General features: G+C 42.4%; 1 protein-coding gene across 2 annotated transcripts in view; it reads right to left on the bottom strand.

The window, feature by feature from the left end:
- Positions 1–16398, bottom strand: part of Uggt (UDP-glucose-glycoprotein glucosyltransferase) — a 188732-nt gene that overhangs the window by 135304 nt on the left and 37030 nt on the right. For both annotated transcript variants that reach the window (XM_080283702.1, XM_080283701.1), the window contains exons 9-10: positions 12699–12935; positions 8940–9113 (exon numbers count right to left, since the gene is read on the bottom strand). In XM_080283702.1, the coding sequence (XP_080139828.1) occupies positions 8940–9113; positions 12699–12935 (411 nt within the window). The remainder of the gene's footprint in view (positions 1–8939; positions 9114–12698; positions 12936–16398) is intronic.

Below are 16398 nucleotides of genomic sequence, written 5' to 3'. Positions count from 1 at the left end.
GTGGAATGTATGTTAATCTCTAGAAAGAGGTCTTTCTTTGTTAGCATTCTCATCCAAACATTGCTGTTTATTGCATTGTACTATCACTGTCACACACTCACTGTGATAGGGACATTTGTCGCCTTAGTGTAATAGGAAAAGTGTATGGTAGGATGCTCATTGACAGAGTTAGGGAAATAACAGAGGGATCAGTTGGAGAAGAACAGGGAGGTTTTAGGAAGGGAAGAGGTTGTGTAGATCAGGTATTCATTCTTAGATCTTTAGTAGAAAAGTTTCTAGAGAGGGGAAAGAAGTTGTATGCGGCCTTCATGGAAGATGCATATGACAGGGTGGATAGACATGGATTGTGGAATGTATTAAGAATATATGGCGTAGATGGGAAGCTGTTGAATGCTGTGAAGAGTATGTACGATGGTGCGAAGGCTGCAGTGTGTGTGGATAGTGAACTGAGTGAATTTTTCTCTTTGAAGATTGGGTTGAAACAGGGATGTGTCATGTCTCCATGGATGTTCAATCTGTACATGGATGGGGTAATAAAAGAGATACAAGGTAGGGCAGTGGATGTTGGAGTGGCCCTGGTGAGAGAGGGCAGTTTTTGGAAACTCCCTGTACTGTTCTTTGCAAATGATACTGTGCTGTTAAGTGAAGACGAAGGGGAGCTGCAAGGCATCATGGATGAGTTTTGGAGAGTGTGAAAGAAATGGAATCTAAAGGTGAATGTAGGGAAGAGTAAAGTGATGGTCTTCGAGAGAAGTGAAGTCAGTGAATGTACAGTGAGGCTGGATGAGGAGGAAATGGAAAATGTGAGTATGTTTAAGTACTTGGGTAGTGTGATGAGTAAGGATGGAAGTTTGGAGGATGAAGTGCTTGAAAGGGTACAACAAGGAAGAAAGGTTGCTGGTTCCTTGAAAGCAATGATAAGAAACAGGGAAGTGAGCATGGAAGTGAAAAAGTTCCTACATGATAGTACTGTGATACCAACTCTAACATATGGAAGTGAAGCTTGGACCTTGTTGGAGGGACACAAGTCAAGAGTGAGAGCAATGGACATGAGTTATTTCAGAGGTGCATGTTGAGTCAAGTCACATGGAGAGACAGACTGACAAATGAGGATGTGAAGGAGCGTTGTGATGTGGATGTGACAGGAAGCATTAGGAGAAACACACTGAGGTGGTTTGGCCATGTGGAGAGGATGAAGAGTTACAGACTGATAAGGAGAGTGTAGTTGAGTGAGGTGGAGGGGGATAGAGGGAGGAGAAAGCCAAGGATGAGATGGAGGGATGGAGTGGAGAGGTATATGAGAGAGGGGGATGTGAGCTGGGAGCAGGGCAGTGAAATGGCGGGGGACAGGGCGACGTGGACACGATTTGTTTGTGGCCATCCCATATGGGATTAAGGTGTCTGGCAATAGACAGATAGACAGACTATCACTGCCTTCCATCTCTGTTCATTCCTAACTACTTATCCATCTTTTATCATCTGCATAAGCTTTCAAAGGCAGATCTGGAGTAAAAATACATAATATATAAATGTTTCATACTGTGACACATGGTGACACCCAAAAAGAAGAGAGACTTTCCCCTTTTCCAACTCAATGATGTCATTCAGTGGGGTTAGGAAGACCCATCTCATACCAAAAGGAGATGAGGTTTTGATGAAAAATTAAGTCAGGGAAACTTTACCAAATGTTTCTCATGAAATGTCTGTACTCTCAACTTCCTTGTGCCCAGGTGGTTCTGCCACACAAAAACTTCACTGAACAGGGACAGATACGATGTCACACCCTGTAAGGGGGCTATTTTTATGCTTTTGGTCTTGAAAGGAACACTGTCTTGCCAAGGTAAAGAAATTTCTGCATGCTGGCTATCAGTACAGCTATACAGTTATATTATGATGCAACCATTCTAGGCAGCTTCAGTGTTGGGGATTAGATGAAAAGTGTCCCCTCACAGTAATTTCCTGCACTGGCCCTGCAAGGGATCAAATAAAACCTCCCTCTAGATCAATATGAGAAGTCCTACCAAGTCATGTCCCCTAGTCCCAAGTAGCAATGATGCAACTGGTTATAGCAGAGGCCAGACCTGCTCAAGATCAGTGCTAAGAATCATTGGTTACAATCTAAACATCTTTGGAAATAGTACCTTGTGAAATAAGACCATAATCTTGCTAGTGAAGCCAACTTGTTAGTTGTTACAGTACTTGATTGTTTTTCTTAAAATGAGATGTTTTGGGAACTGACTGCTTCTACATTAAAACTCCACATTATTTGGGCTCAAAGAACTTTGTGCCAGAGAAGTAGAGAGTGAACAGATTTATCAAAAACCTTTGGAAAAGTTTCTCTGTCTTTCAAGCATTTAGCAGCACTGTGCAAACCCAAGCGTCAGCCTTTTTGGGTTCGAGATGAGTCTCCCTGATTCCACAAAAATGCCAGCAGTGGGTGATGAGATGGGTAAACCAGTCTTTCTTATGGAGATCTCCAATACCTGGATGCAGGAAGCATTACTGACAGTGTGCACTCGGCATTACATTAACATAATTGCAGTTCCCATCACTTTCACTACTCTGTTGATCCTTATATGCCTTCTAATGTTACAATACAACTGTCTATCTATCTATCTATTGCCAGATGCCATAATCCCTTAAGGGGTGGCCATTTGACTCTGGGTTATTTGTTTTACAGGGAGGGGCACTAACCCTCCAACAACCCACTTGTTGACAAGTAGGGAGCACATATGGTTTGGTTGTATGGTTAACATCCAACGTTGTAAATGGTTTCTTGGCTTACAGGAAACCATTTGGCTTGTCACTCAATGTAAAGCCACCAATAAAGGAAAGAAAAACATAAAAAGTGACAGGAAAGATGGGAGAAATAGGAAGAGAGGAGGGAAGGCACAGAAAAAGAATGATAAAGGCTAAGGAAGAAGTAGGCAGCACTACATCAAGTGAGTGGATGATGGTCGCCACCACCTATCTATCTATCTATCTATCTATTGCCAGACGCCTCAATCCCGTTTGGGGTGGCCACAAACAAATCGCCTCCATGTCGCCCTGTCCCCCGCCATTTCACTGCCCTGCTCCCAACTCACACCCCCCTCTCTCATATACCTCTCCACCCCATCCCTCCATCTCATCCTCAGCCTCCCCCTCCCTCTTCCCCCTTCCACCTCACTCACATACACTCTCATCGTCAGTCTTTCATCCTCCATCCTCCCCACATGGCCAAACCACCTCAGTGTGTTCCTCATAACGCTTCCTATAACATCCACATCCATACCACAACGCTCTTTTATATCCTCATTCGTTAGCCTGTCTCTCCACGTGACTCCACAGGCTCCTCTTAAATAACTCATTTCCACTGCTCTCACTGTTGACTTGTGTCCTTCCAACAATGTCCAAGCTTCACTTCCGTACGTTAGAGTTGGTATCACAATACTGTCATGTAGTAACTTTTTCACTTCCATGCTCACTTCCCTGTTTCTTATCACTGCTTTCAAAGAACCAGCAACCTTTCTTCCCTGCTGTACCCTTTCAAGCACTTCACCCTCCAAACCTCCATCCTTACTCATCACACTACCCAAGTACTTAAACGTACTCACATTTTCCAATTCCTCACCATCCAACCTCGCTATACATTCACTAACTTCACCTCTCTCAAAGACCATCACTTTACTCTTCCCTACATTCACCTTTAGATTCCATTTCTTACACACTCTCTCAAACTCATCCACCAAGCCTTGCAGCTCCCCTTCGTCTTCACTCAACAACACAGTATCATCTGCAAACAACAGTACAGGGAGTTTCCAAACACTATCCTCTCTCACCAGGGCCACTCCAACATCCACTACCCTACCTTGTACCTCTTTTATTACCCCATCCATGTACAGATTGAACAACCATGGAGACATGACACATCCCTGTTTCAAACCAACTTTCAAAGAGAAAAATTCACATAGTTCACCATCCACACGCACTGCAGCCTTCGCACCATCGTACATACTCTTCGTTTTCGTTTTCGTTTTTAAAGGCTCCAACATGCTTGCATGTGTCGGCCTTGGTCACCTAATGGCGGCTCTCCATGCTGCACGATCCATTGCAGCCTCCCTGTTCAGTCCCTTAACCCTAAGGTCACACTTAATGACCTCGTCCCATGTCTTTCTCGGTCTACCCCTCATAACCCCACCCCCAATATTAACACTTCTCACCTTCCTCACCCAACTATCATCCCCCATCCTCTCCACATGTCCAAACCACCTCAATCTACCTCTCCTCATCACAACACCAATACACTCCAGTCCCATCCTACCTCTCAACTCTTCCATTGTAAACCCAGCCCCTCCAGGCCTTGGAAGCAGGGACGCACTGCACATCCACCTAATCAATGTCATGTCTGTACATCTGAGCCGGCGAATGTCTTCCTCCTTCACTGCCCAGGTCTCACTGCCATACAGCATTACACTCCTAACACACGCTGCATACAAAGACCCCTTAGCACGTAGGGAGAGCCCCCTCAATGTCAGGAGAGGCAAGAGCTCCCTGAACTTCTTCCAACCACTTCTCACCCTAGCCACAGAGCTAGCTCCAGCCCCACCTCCAGCACACAACATGTCTCCTAAATAACAAAACTCTTCCACACACTCAAGAGATTCACCAGCAAGTTCAATTCTTTCACGTCTGACGATCTCCACCTGCTCACCCCGGCACGCCGTACACATAAAATCAGCATTATCTCGCAGTCTACCTCTGATACCACTACATCTCTTATGCACCCATTTATCACACACACCGCTCAATTGGAGTTACTTCCCACGCCCTTGTGGCAAACTGCACATGGCCACTCTCCCTTGTCTTTGACAGTACCGCCACCAACCCTAGATATCATCACTTTTGTTTTATCTGCATTTACCCTTAAACCCTTTTGCCCCATACCATCTCTCCACTTCCTAAACCTTTCCTCCGCCTCCCTTTCATTCTCTGCAATCAACACCAAATCATCAGCATACAACAACTCCCACGGGAGTCCGTTTCTAAAGTCACGTGAAAGGGCTTCAAGTACCATGATAAACAACATGGGACTCAAGACTGACCCCTGATGCACACCAACATTCACGGAAAACTCATCACTCAAATCTCCATTCACTCTCACCTGGGTGTGAGCACCCACATACATAGCCATAACCACCCTAACCAGCCACTCCTCCAAGCCAAGCTTTCTCATTGCCCACTTCACCACCTCTCTAGGGACTCTGTCAAAGGCCTTTTCCAAATCAACAAAAACAAAATAAAGATCCCTTCTCCTACCAATATATTTTTCCTGAAGCTGTCCAACAATGAATATGGCATCAGTGGTCCCCCTACCTGGCATGAACCCAAACTGCATCTCATCAATATTCACTCTTTCTCTAATCATACCTTCTAAAACTCTCTCCATTACCTTCATTATCTGATCTAAAAGCTTTATACCTCTATAATTCCCTCTTTCCAGGGCATCACCCTTCCCTTTATACACATTTACAATTACACTCTTCAGCCAGTCATCTGGGACAACACACTCATAAATAATCCTATTTATCAGGTCAGTGACTAAACTCACCCCTATATCGCCTGAGGCCTTCAACATTTCGGCAGTCAACCCAGACACACCTGCTGCCTTCCCCACCCTCATCCTGCCTATTGCCTCACTCACAGTAGCAGTATCAATCAAAGGCCAAGGGCCAGACACTGGATCTGCTGACTCCAAACCTTCCCTGTCCCAGTCAAACTCCTCATTCAACAACCGGTTATAATGCTCTCTCCATGCATCTTTAATATCCTCACTGTTCACCACTACCCTTCCTTCATCATTCTTCACACACTGCTCACCTATGATATCCCGATTATCCCTCTTCACCTGACCTGCCACCCTAAATATATTTTTCCTTTCCCCATGATTTAGGTTATCAAGTAATTGTCTCTGTGACTCAGACTTTGCCCTGTATACCTCTCTCCTAGCCCTACGCTTGGCAGCCAAATATTCCTCTTTGCTACCACCCTTCTTCCATTCCCGGAAAAGCCTTCTTTTCTCCTTAATTGCAGCTTCTACACCCTCATCCCACCACCAAGTTACTTTATGTCTTGGTGGTCCTCTTGTCCAGCCGCATGTTACATCAGTAACTCTCAAGAAATTGTTCTTGAGGGCTCTGTACTGTTCATTAACGCCTCTGTCTACAGCTCCCTGTTCAGCCACCACTCTCCTCAACTCGCTATAGAAGGCATCCCTTACTACTTGGTTTTTCAGCTTCCATATTTTCCTCCTAGGTACATAAGTCCTCTTTTTCATCATTTGTTCTTTAAGCACCATATCACAAATCAATAGTTTGTGCTGCTGCACACACTCCTCACTTCACAGCATTCAACAATTTCCCATCTACTCCATATATTCTTAACACTTTCCACAATCCTTGTCTATCCACCCTGTTATATGCTTTCTCCAAATCCATGAAAGCCGCATACAACTTCTTTCCCTTCTCTAGAAACTTTTCCACTAAAGATCTAAGAATGAATATCTGATCTACACAACCTCTTCCCTTCCTAAAGCCTCCCTGTTCTTCTCCAACTAATTTCTCTGTTCTTTCTCTAACTCTGTCTATAAGTATCCTACCATCAATCAATCATTTCCTGTGGCACCCTCGGGGATGCATAGGGCCTTGATGAACTCACACCACCACATCCTATCTTGTGCTAACCCCTCAAGATCTCCCCAACACTCATCCCCAGCTTCCCGTCTCATTGTCCTCACCCATGTCTCTTTTGGCCTTCCTCTACCTCTCCTACCAAGTACCACCCACCCTGGTGTACCTCGTACTATTCCCTGTCTCCTATACACATGTCCTAGCCACTTCCATCGTGAGAACCTAACATATTCATCGACCGGCTGCACTCCCGTTATTTCTCTAATTCTACTATTTGGTATCCTTTCCCACCATTTAACTCCTAATATTCTTCTAAGTGCTTTGTTTTCAAACACCAAGAATTTATTTTCCATAGTCACTGTGCTGTACCAAGACTCGTGTCCATAAATTAAGATACTCCTAACCATTACCTTATAAAGTTTGATTTTTGTATGCACAGAAAAATTGTTATTATTCCAAATATTTTTAAGCATTCCCATTGCCTGATTAGCCTTCTTTAACCTTTCCTCGAATTCAAAGTTCAAAGAACCATCCTTGGCTAAATAAGTACCTAAATATTTAAACCTATCAACTTGCTTTACAACCATACCTCCAATTACACATTCCTGCGCATTTTCCATATTCATATTGATTATTTCAGTTTTTCCACAATTAATAACCAAACCCACCTTGCGACCTTCACTCACCAAACAGTCCAACACTCTCTGCATCTCTTCCGGCCCATCACAAATCAAAACTATATCATCTGCATAATCTAAATCCAAAAGTTTCCTGTTCTCTCCCCAAAGTATACCTGCACCGGTTTCTGTTCCAACGCGTTTCATAATGTAATCAATGACCAATATAAATAGTAAAGGCGATAGAACACCACCTTGAATTACTCCGGACTTGACTTCAAACGAATCACTCAGACAACCATCAACCATCACTTTACAAAATGTGTCCTCATGGATGTTCATAATGACCCTCACAAACTCCTCTGGTATTCCATAATGTCTCATGATCTTCCCCATAGTCTCTCTCGAAACACTATCAAAAGCCTTTTCAAAATCAACAAAACAAAGACTTAACAGTACTCTCATTTCATTAACTTGCTGCATCAAATGCCTAACTATAAAGATCTGATCACTGCAACCACGTCCCTTTCTAAAACCAGCCTGTTCATCCCTAAAAATACCCTCAACCACCGGCTCCAACCTATTTAACAACACTCTACTGAAAACTTTCAATGCTATCGGTGACAAAGAGATTCCCCTCCAATTACCACATTCACTCAGGTCTCCTACCATACACTTTTCCTATTATACTAAGAAGACAAATGCCCCTATGATTACCACACACTTCTTTTTCCCCTTTTCCTTTGTACAAGGGAATAATTATACCTGACTTCCAATCCTCTGGGACTCTACCTTCCTCCCAGGCCAATCTGCACATCTTCCACATCCATTCTACTACTATCTCTCCCCCATGCTTCAGCATTTCACCACACACTCCATCAATTCCTGGGGCTTTCCCCAATTTAACTTTCTTCATTGCTTCCACAACTTCTATCCTACTGATTTCTTCCTGTCTTCTCACCTCCCTCCTTCTCCCAGCCATTCCCCAGCCACTTATACTCGCATTACTTCCATCCTCTACGTTCAACAATTCCTTAAAGTGTTCTCTCCATCTGTTCACTTTTTCTCTCTTCTCCACTAGTAATCTACCATTTTTATCTTTCACTCCCCTGCTAATTTCACTTCCACCCTGTCTTACTCTTTTCACTTCTCTCCAGAACATTTTCTTACAGTCCCTCCACTTTACACTCAAATTCCTTCCAAATTCCTCATCCACTCTCTTCTTACTCTCTCTTACTAATCTTTTCACCTCTCTCTTCCTTTCCACATATAACTCTCTCTTCCGCCTCTCAACTTCTTCCACGCCCCTATTTCTCACCCATTCATTGTATGCGTTCTTCTTTTGTGCCACAGCCTGTTTCACCTCTTCAGTCCACCACGCTGTTCCTTGCACCCCCCTTCGTCTTCTCTTCCTTTCACACACCACATCACATGCTGCACATATTTCTTCTGTAAATATCTTACACACACCTTCCACGTCTCCCATCTGCTCCACCACCTGCCACTAACAATACAACTGACTTACTGTATTTCACAGATACCATAATAAGAAAAAAAAATCCAATTTGCTGTTGTTGTTGTTGTTGTTGTTGCTGATAAAGTTAAAAGGTCCAAGTATTTTTTAAAATGTAAAGAGGAAAAGATGTGGGCAAACCTGAGGGAGTGATGTGATGCCAGCTTTCTCAACAAACTCTTGAGACAATAGTCGTCCCACATCATAGTCAGATTCCTCCCCAAAGATGTCATCGAGATCGGTGCTTGGGTACTTATTCTTGAAGGCAGTTGTCACATCAATGACCCTCAAATCTCCCTGTGTACTTGTATAGACCTGAAAATGGGCAAAAAATGTATCTGTATATTATTGGTACTGTATATTTAAATTTACTGAACAGATCTAAAACTTTTTAACCCTTAAAACCTGAGGGTAGTATTAAAAAATTAGAACAAGGAATTTTTTATCCCCTCTCCTCAAATGATAGGTAGCTATGCTTTTTTGTCTATGTAAAATGTGAGATGTGTTACTTGAGAACAAAAAGGTACAGTAAAACCTTGATATAATGGACTGCAATATATCGGAATTCGCTTTTATTGAACTTGAAGGGCCGACCAGACTAAATTCTTTTATATTGGAAATAGTCCGATAAAGCCTGAAGCGGTCCGGACTGCCTGAATACTTCAGTTATGTTCACCACAATAAAGTAAATAAAAGATATTTTTTATCAGTGTGCAGTACAGTACCATTGTATATTTTGTACCACCTGATTAATGTAGTGGATGTATAATACAGTACAGTACTGCAATGGTAGTGAAAAACCGTTAGTGCGATCCGGACTTACCAGTATATCTGATATATTGGAAAAAGTCCGGGTTAGCAGGTGGAAGTCCAGTGTCGCTTTTACCGGACCTTCATTTTTTTCGGAATGGTTTGGGCCCCAAAAAGTCCGTGATAGTGAGGTTTTACGGTACTGAAATCTTTCAAGAATGGTATGATGTGCTTGGCGCTTGTGTAAAAAGAAGATGAGATGGGGTGAAGTATATGACTGGAAAGCTGTGACATGAACAGGAAGCATCATAAGTCCTGTTGCCTCTATTGCTTCTCTCTCCATGAAATAAAAAAATGTGTGTGGTAAATCCACAGCAGCTAACATTAATGGCACTAATCTGTGGCCAAATAGTTATCAGTGTTGGTTGTTATGGATTCCGCACACTGATTATCAAAAAAAAAAAAAAAAAAAAAAAAGAGAGAGAGAGAGAGAGAGAAAACTGAACATTAGATGCTGACTGCACAAGACTTGATACAATCATTCACAGAGTAAAGAGAGAATGGATATGTAAACAAGTGACAGTAGAGAACAGGAACAACTGAATTTGTATGCCCCAAAGCAAAATCCATACACAATACTCTAAGTTAAGTTCAAATCTAAGCAGGTAAAAGTGGTTGTGCTAATTTCATATGCATCTTGTGATGACAATAATGCAGAAGAGGAGACTTTTTTAGAGCAAGGCCACTGAAGTGATTGGAGACATCAGGCAAGGGGGAAAACAAGTCTCACATTTTGACAATTTTTGAAGCAGTGCCTTGAACACTCTAACAGACTGCAGAAGGCTCAGAAAAGATCTCTGGTACACTCCAACATTTACTAAATGATGAATTCTCAGTAAATGCTGGAGTGCACTAGGGATCTGTTCTGAACCCTCTCTTGCTTACTGCAGTACTTAACCCTCTGGCCACGTTAGGCGACTGTGGTCATCCTACTACAGTAATTATTCAGGATGCATCACGTAACCACAGTCCACAGACGAAAAAAAACATTTCTGTTCACACACGTTATTTTGTACATATATGGTAAGTTTTGATTTCCTATATGTGACAACAAACAATACGCATGTGTCTAGTGTATATATACAAGTGAAAAACCTTGCCTGAAATAAATAATCACATCATCATTGTAAAACTAGAAAATAGCAAAAATTAATTATTTTGCATTTTTCCTCAGAAAATGACAATTTTCTTGTATAAATACAGTATGTTTTTATTTCTTTTATGTGACAACAAACGGCATGTATGTGTCTAGTGTATATATACAAGCGAAAAACCTTGCCTACAAAACTAGACAATAGCAAAAAATTAATTATTTTCACATTTTATACATGAAAATGACAATATTCCTTTAGAAAGATGCATTTTTAACCATTATTACGGTAAAAAATGGAAACTTCACAGCCATTTCCTATTAGAGAGGTTGCAACAAAGTTATAATTAGCCCTTTTTTTCAGGGATTTAGGCTGCATCCAGGAGAATGACCAAGAAATGCTAGGCTGTGGCCAAAGGGTTCAGACACTGTCAAGAGGCATTAAGCTGGCCTACAATAGAAGCTATCATATGCCAATGATTTAGTACTGATTGCAGAGAGCATTAAAAAGGGTCAGAAAGATTTAGGAGGTGGAGAGAAGAAATGGAGCAAAGAGAAAAGTGACAATCACATGAGTGGATAAGGGTGGCAGAAGGGTTGGCATGTGTGTGCCCATGTGCTGTGTGTTTGGAAAGGTGTTAGAAGCAATTCATTCTTATTTAATGCCTGCAACAAATGGGTAGATGAGAGGTGCACTGGTGTCAAAAGTAGGCTTCAGGATGTGGTGGGCTTTTAGTTCACTCTGTGTTGGGATGAACAGTGTGAGAAAGCTACATGTCAAGTTAGACCTGGGCAATACATCTCTGGAGTGTGTGAGGGAAATCTGCTGTCTGTGGTGTGATTTGTGCTATGGTAAGCTGAAGTTAACTCCATCAGTAGACTCATGACAGGGTTGAGGTCTAGTGAACTGTTATCTCTCTTGACTCTGAGGGGACTTTCCTTTTACACTACAGGAAAATTGTATGTTGCATGTGTGGCAAATGTACTACTTTATGGTAGGGAAACTTGGGTTGTAAATGAAAAGGACAACCATAGGTTTAAGCTTTGAGAGATAACCAAGGTCAGCTGGAAGTGTAATGCTTCACTGAATTACAGAACTGCAAATGGCAGAACTGCCAACGAGTAGCTGGGAGACTGGTTGGAAACTGAAGACACTGGTAGCAGGTGTTGAGGACTAAGTGGTCTGGTCAAGTGAAGGGGATGGAAGAGGAAAACTATGTGAAAAGATTGATGAATATGAATATGGAAGTAGAACAACAAAGGGTAAACTTAAGAAGTCTAGGGATGAAGTCCTATAAAATTACCTCAGGGTAATGGGATTGAACAAATATGATGCTGAGACAATGCAGATTCATATCCTTCAAATTACACCCAAGCTCTCCAGTTACTTTGGTTCCTTGATCTCTCTTTAACCTCACATACCATTCTGCCATATTTACAAAATATTACTGCCAGAAAATAAACATTACCAACCTCCTAAAAACTTCCATCTGAACCCTGCAACACACTGTGTCCTCTCTCTAGCCTGTACTGCCTACAAAATCTAGTGTCATATTCTTTCTTTCACATCATTATTTCACTTTTCTTCAAAGCCAATTTTAATTTTCTTCTTGTGCAAACACTATCAAACTCAATCACTACCTTAGCAAATCACTCATTTTCTGCCATCAAAACACAAATGTCACCACACAAGTTAACAGACTTCACCACATCAAACTCAATCACTGTTCACTACATTTACAAATCACTCACTTCCTGCCATCAAAACACAAGTGTCAGCACTCATGTTACCAAGCTTCACCATTTAACTTCTAACTTGCAGTTCCCCATCCATTTCATACATATAAACTTTTCATAACCCATTACTCTGTCACACACTTTTTCAGGATCAATACAAGTCCAAAGTATCTTACAATCCTTCTTAAACATTTACCGTACTTAAAGTAACTGATCCCCACACTCCCTACTGCGCTGGAAAATCATAAATCTGGCTCACTCACATCAATCAAGAACTGGAGAGCCTTATAATTTGCATCTTCACGTCCAGCCAGATTCTCGGCTACGTAGTTGTATGCACATAGGACAGCCATAGCCGGATCATCATAACCTCGCAGGGTTTCCTCAGGGTTCACCACCATCACCAGACCAAGTCGCACAGGGGCATTGTGTGTCACAAATGATTCAAGCAGTTTGAGGAGATCTCCTGTTGCAGACTTACTTGGGTCAGCCACAACCACCTAAGTTAACAGAGAGAAGTTAAAAGTGTGAAAGTGGTTATGAAAATCTCTGTGAAAACTCTTAATACAATTGTTAAGCCCTGCTAACCTCCCCTGTGTCAGTCTTATAACCAATGTAAAGTGTACCTCATATGAGCCTTACAATTTGGTCCATGCAGACCTCAGCTGCACCTCATATGAGATATGCAGCTCAGTAAGTTTTAATCAGTTTAATTTACAATATGCTGTAAGTATTACCACCAATTACACACTTTACATCAGAATGCTTTATACAAGCACCACACTAAGTATCATTATCATTCAGATGACATATATCAGAATATATTATACCTGAGATATAAGAAATGATGGAAAAGTATATTCTAAAACAAAAATTCACTATGAACATGAGCTTAATTCTCATGGTTTGTGTACAGACAGGAACTGAAAGGGTCACCACCATGAGATGTAACCCCATTCCATGCTGGTCAGCAACCGAGAAGTGATGACAAAAAGGACAGGAAGCACACCCTCCATCTATTTTCCACTTACATAACAAATTATATGAATCTGTGAAATGTTTATTTGTGTAGTTGTTACATTCTAAATACAGTACTGTATTTACATAAATGGTGAAGTAAGGTTAACTAAGCCTGGCAATCACTGGCAATAACGATATGACAATTAGGATCTGAAGCGCTCATGTGTGCGGTCTGGAATCTATCAAGAGTCATAACTGTCACTCAATTCCTGCCAAGACTGGGTGGGCTCAGCCTAAGGTTCCCATCAGTCAGCTCTACCCGCAACTTCATCCATCCATTCATCATCCAGTCCTATGGTGCCCCATGAGGAGTGTAGGAGCCCGGGGCTAGGCAGTTGGTCCTGACATTTAAGATGAGAGTGACCAACCTCACTCATCCCTGAGTGGCACTACGCGAGCAATAAACCCCAATCACCCCTTGGATATAAACCTTCACCGGTTCAATCAGACTGGAGCACAATAATTACCCACTAAACCGCCAGGAGCCAAAATTTGGTTATATGGTTAACACCCAGCGTAGTAAATGGTTTCCTGGTGTACAGGAAACCTTTTGGCTTGTCACTCAGTGTAGAGTCACCCACAGGCAGAAGGAAGAGGAAAGAATGAAGGACTGACAGACAGAAGTGGAGTGTAAAGTCACCCATAGGCAGAAAGACGAGGAAAGAATGAAGGAAAGACAAAAGAAGAGGGAAGGAAAGAAGGATGGAGAAGAGGATAGGGCAGACACCCGAGAGCAGCCCTACATTGAGTGAGTGGATGGTGAGCACCCCCACCTACTGTTATAAATTCCATAACTCATTACTAATGAAGAACGTTCCTACATAGTCAGGCCTTGGTCTATGTCACCTTGGTACACGATAAATTGAGAGAATGAGGAGATAAATCAATGGAACAATGAAATAAAAAGTTATACCCAGTTTCATTTTAATTCATTCATTCATTCATCATCCAATCCTACGTTTCCCAATGAGGAGCGTAGAAGCCCGGGGCTAGGCAAGTTGGTCCTCACATTTAAGATGAGAGTGACCAGCCTCACTCATCCCTGAGTGGTATTACATGAGCAATAAACCCCAGCCACCCCTTGGATATAAAGCATCACCGGCTCACTCCGATTGGCGTACCGTAATTACCAACTAAACCACCAGGAGTCAAAATTTGGTTATATGGTTACCATCCAGCGTAGTAAATGGTTTCCTGGTGTACAGGAAACCATTTGGCTTGTCACTCAGGATAGAGTCACCCACAGGCAGAAGGAAAAGGAAAAAATGAAGGAAAGAAAGACCAAAGAGGGAGTGTAAAGTCACCCATAAGCAGAAGGATGAGGAAAAAATGAAGGAAAGAAAGACAGAAGAGGAGGGAAGGAAAGAAGGATGGAGGAGAGGAAAAGGCAGACACCCAAGAGGAGCATTACACTGAGTGAGTGGACGGTGAGCGCCCCCACCTACATGGTGAAATTCGCTTATAAAATAATTGTGGCAGCCATGTAGAAAAATTTCGTGTGCACTCAGCGCCTCCCACACAAGCCACCAGTTTGAGCCAGTATGGCCACCCAGTGTTTACATTTGCTGTGATCTTCTTCCTTTCACTCACGTTCATGTGCATAAGGCCAGTGAAACACCACTGTTATCACCAGATAACAGTACATGTGTGCAATGAACTGTGCAGTGGGCAATAGTAAGAGGAGTGATAACTTTTTTGTCTGAAAAAATGAAACTTGTGACTTGGAAATAATGTCTGCAAAGGATACTATTCTTGTGGAAAGCATGGTGCTATTAACGGTGCCAAGAGAAAGCCTAAAAGTGTAAGTTTTTTTGAGATTTTACATTAAGTGGCCTTTGACCCCCAATATATCCCCATTGAACCTGTGTTATATTGACCTCAGTATACAGTAATGTGTTATGTGATGAAATTTCACTTGATGTAACCTCATCGCGCCCTGAGGTGTGACTATATTTTGTTTATGGGCTCTGCATAAAAATCCAAAGTAGCAGGGCCAAACCACATCATAAAAAACCACCTAAAACCTCAACCCAAAAATCATAAATACCCTCATTAAGATTTAAACTTTTCTTGGACTCATAACCAAATCCCTGAGATCTGGAAAAAAGCAATCATCATTCCAACTCTCACAAATATAGATCAGCTGCACTGAGAAGCAAAAATACTTCCAATCATGGACCACACAAACATGTGAGGTACACAATTTGTGGCTTCAGCACAGGACCTGTTCCCTCTTTGTGACTATGTTGCACCACTTCCATCTTTATTAAAAAAAATAAATCTATCTATCTATATACCTAGCCTGCTTCCCCCAAGGAAAGGGAGGTAGCCGAGACAGGACGACACACTCCCAATTTGCTCATCCATTCAAACACATTCATTCACATCTTAGCCCCAAAGGGGAGAACGGACAGATCCTCACCGCACCACACCGCACAAGGGTCAACTGCACAATGCAATCAATGACATCCGCAGCAGGGCCCGACAGCAGAACTGGTTTACCCCTGCCACATCATAACAGACCCATCCCCTTACCCGCACCTGACCTGACTAGTTGATCAGACCAAATGCGGGAGAATATCCCCTCAGGGCTGCGTCATCACTTATTCATTCACAACTTCTCTCCATTTATTTCTGTCACGCACAGCCACTCTTCCTTGCTCAACAGACATCCCTCTCGCATCCAGCGCTCTCTTCACACTGTCCATCCATCCTATTCATAGTCTTCCTCTCAGCCTTACACCTCTCACATCAGATCTAGTTATCTTTTTCACCAATCGCTCATTATCCATTCTCTCCATATGCCCAAACCATCGCAACACCCTCTGCTCAACTCTACCAGCCATCTCCTGAACAACTCCAGTTCTCCTTCGCACTTCATCATTTCGCACCCGATCCATACGCGTCACTCCACACATACTTCTCAGACACCTCATCTCCATT

Source organism: Coenobita brevimanus, chromosome 98 (assembly GCF_032717465.1).
Source record: "Coenobita brevimanus isolate Jiangsu-jjx chromosome 98, ASM3271746v2, whole genome shotgun sequence".
Classification (NCBI taxonomy): Eukaryota; Metazoa; Arthropoda; class Malacostraca; order Decapoda; family Coenobitidae; genus Coenobita; species Coenobita brevimanus.
The sequence above is the reverse complement of the archived record's forward strand: the minus strand, read 5'-3'. Positions and strand labels throughout refer to the sequence as shown.